We start from the raw sequence: 8062 nt of genomic DNA, 5'->3' as shown, positions 1-8062 counted from the left end.
GTCCTTAGCGTGAAGAGGCGGAAACCTGGCAGTGCTTGGCTGTCACTGAAATGAATTTTCAAGTGCTGATAGAAGACACATTAAACGGCGTTTTAAATGAGTGCAGCCTTTTTAAAGTAGCGATTGAAAATGTTTTAGTCCGAAGTCCATTTGGTTGCTTATGTAGCAGAAATAATCGGTTAGGTATTGCATTCTTTTCGTGCTTTATATAAAGACTTAATTTTTGAGTTCTTTTTTTATTATTATTATTTTTTGGAGAGTTTTCTGTCTTGAGCCTGACACAGAGCTAGCTAAATGGGAACCTACCTTGGATCAGCTGTGAGATTCTGCTCTAGGAAAGGACATGAGGAGGATGTTGTTCTTGGCGCTGCTTCAGGCTTCATAATTATCCCTAACAAAAACTGTTCTGTTGTAGCATCAACCCTGTCCTTTGCACATGTTGGAGTTTATACTGAATATAGATGAATCTCATACTGCTAATAAGTTGGTCTGTCTTAAGACTTTTCTAACGTTCGGCGTGATATTTTTCCTGTAGAAGTGGCTTTTGTTGTATTTCATGCTACATCTTTGATTTTTCTGGCATGAAAAGGTTGAGTATATGTGGTGGTCTTTTTATGGATGCGTCTTTTGGACATAGATGCGGGGTCAGCATTTGCTTTGAGAAGGAGAGAAAACATTTGGCTGCTTTTAAGATCGCTATTGCTTTGTCTTGATTAAGGAACCCTACGTCAGGTTCCTGCTGGCAACCAAGAGAGTCATTTGTGATGTTTGGGGTCTCTGCACAGCGAGCGGGGTTAAAAACTGCTGAAAGGGACGTTGGAAATTCGTTGCTGGTCAGGAGGTAAAAAGGTACAGCATAGGCAAAGGCCTCTGAATGCCTGAAGTATCTTCTACTTTCTTGTTCGTATAACCTATTTTAAATGCGTCTTACCTGTGGGTTTATGACGTTAGACCTTACTCAGGAGAAATTATGTGCCCGAATAGAATGGCAGCAGTTGAATGTTATGGCTCTCTACCAAAATGTTACTTTTCATGGATGAAATGTGGTGTTGCTCCTGGACTGAAGAATCACAACTGTCTCAATTTTTTTTCTAGATTATAGCATTTGATGAACTGAAGACGGATTACAAGAATCCCATAGACCAATGTAATACACTCAATCCCGTAAGTGGCATGCTAAACATTTTTTAAAATAAATATATGTTAAGTGCTTGTTTTTGCTGTTATCTTGATGTAATCAAACTAGGTGATAGAATCGCATCTGAGTTGACAAAACCTAGCTATTTGTTTGATTGACGTTCTAGGGAGAACTCTTTGTCTGATTCTTTGCTTTCAAGTTGAGTATTCTGACTGTTATTAATCTGCTGGTGATCTTGTCAGCTGTCGTACTAACATTCTTTCAATCTGCTTTCTACATTTTCGGCACAAAGACAGTTGAAAAGGTCAAAAAGATTAAAAGAGTCAAAATTGCATTAAAGGTGTGTACTGCTTTTCAGTTTAATGTTTTTAATGCCACTTCCCTTTCATTTTGTTAGGAACATTTGTAATACTACTAAGCTGTTTTGTTTAGTGTGCCTGATCATCTGCCTGTTATTTGTTTGTTGGGGTTTATAACAACTTCATGGATTTCCATATTTTGTGCAAAACAGATTTGCTTGCTTACCCAGTGAAGTGGGGAAAACTGTTACATGCCTGTTATGTGTCCTCTTGGTTAGCTGAAGTAACTTCAGATAGAAATAATAGTACTTCTCCAGCAAGATTTATTGAACTCTCAGATTGTAGGAGACTAGTTGTTCTTTAAGCATTGACCAAGTAAATTCTGCTCTTTTTTGAGGATTTAGGTGAGCATAATGTGATAGGTGTTATCATCACTTCTGTGTTTTATGTTCCAGCATCAAGGGTGTATCTTGCTGTCCTCTCTTGGATGCAACTCTGATGCTCTTTGGTTTCTGAAAAGAATTTGAGGCAAACTATTTGCTTGCATCTGTAACAGGCCAGTAGTAAAAGGGATGCTTGTTAACGAGCATATAGTTTGATACAGCAGGGGTTTTGTGCATTTCTCATGGTTTTCACTTTGACTTGGTGTGCCCAGACTGAGGTAGAACGGAGGGACAGCGCAGCAGTACGGCCTGGACTGTAACTTTATTGTGTTTTGAAGAGTTAAGTAAATTATGCAAATGAAAAATTAATTTACCATAGCTGGAGGGGGGAAAACGTGTGTTAGACATATAGCACCTAAATTGAGAGCGTGTATTACAGCGTGAGAACGGGTTGGGAGGAGAAGAGGTGATAGGCAGAGGATTGCATCTCAGGAGTGAGGTTTGCTGCTCGGATAGCTGTGCATCTAACAGTTTCCCTTGCTTGGCCTGTCCTACAGTCATTTCTGCTGCAGTATGGGGAAAGGCGAATTCTCATTACATTTATGCATTATGATTTTATCGCAACCTTTGAAGTATTAATAATGCGCATGTTTAACGCAAATATTAACCTTCTGTTAACCCACGTGCATGTAGTGTTTATTTATATGATAGCTTTGTGAACTGAAAATATTAAATAACTTAATATTTGCTGCTCTTGTGAAAGTAGATTAGCCACTAAAAGTGAAGGTAAGATCCAGACTCTTGAAGGGATCTGGTAAATGATGCTGGACAAACACACTGAAGTTTTGTTTTCCTGTATGAGGAATCAAAAATCCTGGCAGGAATTGAGACACCTCGGTAGAAAGATTAGCCCAAAATAGTAACTGCTTAGTACACTGTCGATACCTTCTCTTCCCTGCTCCTATTGTAGTTGTATCTCTTCTCAGCAATGAGATTTCTTCCTCCCTCACTTCTCTGATAAATATCATGGTAGAATATGATGTAGTTAATTCTCCTTTAGGACATCCAGGGAGGATAAAGTGTGGTAGATTTGAAAGAGACAGGTATTCTGGTATGGGAGTAGGGTGTAATAAACCAGATAAAGAAAAATGTGGTTTGAGATGTGTAGTTAAATAAACCACAGATTTTTCAGACCCAGTAAATCGGTCTCAGCAGGCTGCCAAATGCATTGTGTTTTGGGTAGGGTTGTTCTACTGTAAATAGTTGCCAAGTTGTAAGTGGTAAGTATACAGAGAAGGATCTGGACGAAAATACTTATTGAAGCATTTCATGTGTGACAGCTTATTTTCGTTGATGTTGATGCAGGTTTGCTTTGTTTGATATTCTTTGTTTAGAGAAGCAGAATGTTGTAGCAAAGTAGGTGATGAGAATGTTTGTTGGAGGTTTTTAGATTTCTGGGGAGATATTTTTGAGGTTTAAAAGAAGTCTCTGCTTGGAGAGAATGAAGAAAAAATTATAAAACACTGAAACTTCAATGTAGTCATCCTATGCAGTGTTAGTCATACTACAGAAGAAAAGAGGGACAGAGCGTACTTTGTGTGTGTCTATGCGTGCACACACACGTAGACAATTTAAGTCTTTGGGGAGAAGCGGAGTATTTTTCATGAGGGGATGTTTTAGTGGTCCTGAGTTGAGAAATCAGAGGCTTACAGCTTTGCTTCTTTCTGCATTATGCGATAAAGGAGTAAATGATATCGCTTTGGGGTGGCCTTGTTTTAGAAAACTTTACTCTTGTGGTGGGTGTGAGATTTTGCTGGCTCTTTGCATGCATTGAATCTCTGTATCTCTCCATATTATTCCTATTAATAACACTAATACGATCTGGCATTTCACGCTTTCTGCGACTTCATAGTAAACTGACAATTAATTGGCTCTGTGGGCCTCTGCTGGAAAGCATGATGCTGTAAAGCATGCATAGTAGGTACTTGTGAAGGAGAACGAAGCTGGCGAACAGGCCCTAAACTGTGCGTACGTCGCTGCCGTCGTGCCCTCCTGCGCTGCAGGCAGCACTGCGCTCGCCTCTGTGCCGACCGGTGTGCGTAACGACGTTGCTCCTGGTTGGGTTTGATATTAACGTTTTGGCAATAGTTTGAAGTTGAAAAATTATGTATGTGTGAATACCAAAACAAAGCTGGAAAATAGGAAACCACAAAACATCTTTTTGCCTATAAACCGTTACATGAAGCATGTTTCCGACTGATATTTCTCTGTTGCATGAGCAGAAATATCTCAATGATCTCTTCTGTGATGAAGGTCACGTATAAAGCGTGGAATCTGTTATCAGTGCACTTAATTTACTAGAAGCAATTAAAAAATACTGATCTGAGCACTTAATTTCATAAAATTTTCTTCTTGGTTCATGAATATCACGTGAAAACAGCAAGGCACGTACCGCTAGTTGCTGTTTTTACTTTCTGCAGTCTTGTTCTCGTTAGTGTTGTTTTTCAAATAGTATTTTTTTAAACAATAGCTTACCTCCAAAATAGATTAAACACCACGCATTTTGCTTTGAGTAATCGAAACTTCTAACTCGTGTTTTTCTTTTCCAGCTTGTACTTCCAGAGTACCTCATCCATGCATTCTTCTGTGTTATGTTTCTCTGTGCAGCAGAGTGGCTTACACTGGGTCTCAATATGCCTTTGTTGGCTTATCATATTTGGAGGTAATATTGACAAGTCTGGTATCTCTGTACTCACACTAATTGTTACTCATTCTCCCGTTGCAGTGCTTCCTGTTAAGTGTTCTGTGTCTCTGGCAAATAAAGATGCTTTCTGATACGATATTGAGAAACTTTATGTCACGGCTATAAATTAAGACCCATCGCTTTACTTTCTCCGTCATTTTTATTTTTTATTCTCTTGTGCTGTGCACGAAGCGAGTTGTGTTGCGTGTGCGTTAAAGACGGCTGACACGTCAGAGGTGCACCGATACTGCCGATTCACCGGGCGGATTGCCAGTAGAAGTGGCAATCTCGCTTTTCTCCTACCGCGAAGTCGGGGCCACCATCTCTCCTTCTGCTGGTGTTAGTCCTGTGCAGGGACCTGGGCTGCTTCAAACGTAACCCAGCAAAACAGCTTTCACTGCCTGGCTGTGTCTGTGCTAGTCCCGGCGCGAGGAGGGATCAGAGGGGTGGAGGCAGGACTGTTCCTTTCGCGAGTAGACTGCGTTAAACTACAATTTCAGGAGCACTTTATATTGACCCGTATGAGTATTCCTTCGGCACGGTAGCCAGCGTGCGTTTTATTAATGAGTCGAGGCTGTAGGTTACAGAGGGTTGTACGTGGGGCTCTTCTCCAGCTCTTCCAACCCTTTCATAAGGAATCCCATTTTTCATTTATCTATAAATTTGTCCTATTTCCTTTCACTGTACCAGTAAGGCTGAGGTAAGGTGTCACGGCACCCTCTGTGAAAGCTCTTCCATAGGCACGTCTAGTTGGGAGCTTCGTGTTGCTCTTGCGGTTCGCCATCTCCTACACGGAGCTGATAGACTTTGCTGTAAGGGATGCGATTCCTTGTCTGGGTTCTGGTATTACGTGGTGGGCGGGGGGCAGGAACCAGTGTTTCCCACCACAAAACTAACTCTGCATCACTTTCAGGTACATGAGTAGACCTGTGATGAGTGGCCCTGGTCTGTATGATCCTACAACCATCATGAATGCAGATATTTTAGCCTATTGCCAGAAAGAAGGATGGTGCAAATTAGCATTCTACCTTCTATCCTTTTTTTACTACCTATATGGGTAAGTTTGTAGTTTTTTGGTTTTTGGTTTTTTTTCGCCTCTGTCTCCTATCTAATCTGCAGTCTGAAATTTTGGCTCAGTGCACAAGAGAAACTTTGTACATAGGAACATGAAAAAAAAATAAAATAAATATATATATAGTGCCGACTTTCCTGAAAAAGAATCCATGATCGCCAGTTATTCTGTTTTAAACCACAAGTCTTAATTTGGTCGAAATGACTATTTTGAATCTGGTTGCCACGACTGGAGACTTGAAAGCTCCAAGCTTTTCTTCTTTTAAGCATAATGTAATAATCCCCCACCCCCAGTATTTTCATTAACTAGCTGGAATAGTAGTATTTTTAGAGCAAGTAGGTATTTTGATATAAATGTGAGTTTTGTTGAAGTCAAAGGTAGAAGAGTCATTCCAAGAGTGAAAAGGGGTGGGAAGCGCAAAAGCCACTGCCTGCTTCCTCCTCCCAGTTCTTCCATTAAAGCCAAAAGCCAACTGGGTGCTCGGTCTCCGCGTCTGTTCGGGTGGTGTGACACGGGAAGCGGCGTGCAGTCCTCCTTCCTCTCGGCACGCTGTATGTACTTCCCAGGACACAGCTGGAATAGTTCAGGCTTTCAACACGTAGATGTTGCGTTTATACAGGGCTCCCTGTCGTCATGTCACTCGGTCTAGTGACGACTGGCTGTTGCATCACTTCGTGTCGTACTTTATAACGCGCTTCCAATGTGTTTTGTGTAAAATCCTCAGTCGCAATCCACTTGTCTCACACAGATGTGTTCCTTAGAATATACGACCGTATAATTAAATGTATAATGCTAATCAAAATGGTGCATCTCACTATTTTTATTTTCTTTTCCAGCATGATTTATGTTCTGGTGAGCTCTTAAGAAGACATCCGGCAAGCTTTGTTCCAGTTAAGTGCATGCAAAAGTCACAAAACATGGATTCTTTACAACGAGAACCTCTTACCAAGATTAAATACGGAATCTGATGATCGCGTTTGCTTTAGAAAACAATGACTCCCCTATTTTTAAGATATTTCCACATTTTATACTTGTGGAAAGACTGTTTTCTTATATTTTACTGGGACACTGAAATTAAAGAATCACCTGTAAATTAATATAAAGATTACTGGGTTTTGAAAATATTTGACTTTGCACTCCGTAAGGAACAGCCATAATCTTCAAGTAGGTATTTGTTACTGACTAGCCTTAGTACACTAGGGATTTTCTTTAGGCTGGGCTTTGTAGTGGCTCATTTGGACTTGCGTATCCCACCCTTAACTATAAATCAGCCATAGCTGCCGAGTGCTTGGGAAGGACTGGAAGTGCTGTGTGTTGTAGTACCCGTGGGCAACGGTGGTCTTAAGAGATGAATTCATGGACACAATGGCAAAAATAGAAGTTCTATTTTATTTTGGTTTATTTTATTTTATTTTTTTCTGTCTGTTTAATCTTTCCCTGTATATGCATGGTTCAGAGACTTCTGTGTTTTCTCCAAACATTAACCTTGCTTTACTCGCGCGCGTATGTCATTGTGATAGGAGAAGCTGAATTGTCCATGAAGGAATGAGTTTAAATGATGATTATTTTTTTTTAATGTCTGTGCTGTCTTATTAAGAAATGGACAAACCTACAACATTTATCAAGTCCAATGATGAAAATACTCTCACGAGTAATACTACAGACCTTTTCAAAGCAGAAAGTGAGATTGTGAAACTGCCCTGCTGTTCCTTAGTGCAATAAATAATGGTAATAAAAAAAAAATTTCTCAAATTCAGAAACACTTACTTCTACCTGGTGCCTTGTTTTGTTTTTAAATTGAACAGATACTTGCTGTATTCATTGGTTCATTTTACGACGGACAATTGCATTACCTTTTCAAAAGAGAGCACTGAATCAAGTTGTGTCCGCAAAAGGGAAGCTCTGATTTCCTGCTCTTTTTTTTTTTTTTTTTTTTTGGATCTGCAGGTAACTGGTCGATGGGGCCGGGGAACGATGTTTCAGATAAACTGATAATACTGCCTTGTAAATTGTGACTGCAAACAGCTGCTTCGTTTAGGAATAATAATTAGGAATCTTTTTCATTAACCTGTGCTGAAGAATAATTAATAGTTTCCCAATTCTAGTAAAACTTTTTTGTATAAACTGTGGTTTTGTTCACTTTGGGTCTCTTGGGTGTTAGATGTAATAAAAGTTGTATGAATGGCTGCACTGGCTTCAACCAGAAATCCAGATACGCCGAAATTGGTGTGTTGGATGGTGCTCAGTGGCAACGATCGAGGAAAAAGAAGATGAAACAGGGCAGGTATTGAATATCTCTGCCTGAAAAGAGAGAGAGGGTATTTGGAAATCTGCCTGTTACGGGTGTCCTGAGCTGAAGGCTTGGCATCTTAAGTAGCCCTTGCTTGAACAGCTTTTCTGGCATTCATTCGGTTGCTTTTTTGGGCA

The 8062-nt window shown here is 40.1% G+C and overlaps 1 protein-coding gene across 1 annotated transcript; it reads left to right on the top strand.

Annotated features, from left to right (window-relative positions):
- Nucleotides 1–1095: 1095 nt before the first annotated feature.
- CNIH1 (cornichon family AMPA receptor auxiliary protein 1) lies at nt 1096–7397 on the top strand (the record flags this gene model as incomplete). The annotated part of the gene is made up of 4 exons (XM_009699387.1): nt 1096–1164; nt 4430–4542; nt 5477–5620; nt 6472–7397. Coding segments are annotated over 4 exons (354 nt in total), but the record flags the coding sequence as incomplete, so codon positions are not given.
- Nucleotides 7398–8062: the final 665 nt, after the last annotated feature.

This window comes from Cariama cristata, unplaced genomic scaffold (assembly GCF_000690535.1).
Source record: "Cariama cristata isolate BGI_N322 unplaced genomic scaffold, ASM69053v1 scaffold1044, whole genome shotgun sequence".
In the NCBI taxonomy this organism is placed as follows: domain Eukaryota; kingdom Metazoa; phylum Chordata; class Aves; order Cariamiformes; family Cariamidae; genus Cariama; species Cariama cristata.
Note: the sequence above shows the minus strand (reverse complement) of the source record. Positions and strands in the feature narration are given on the sequence as shown.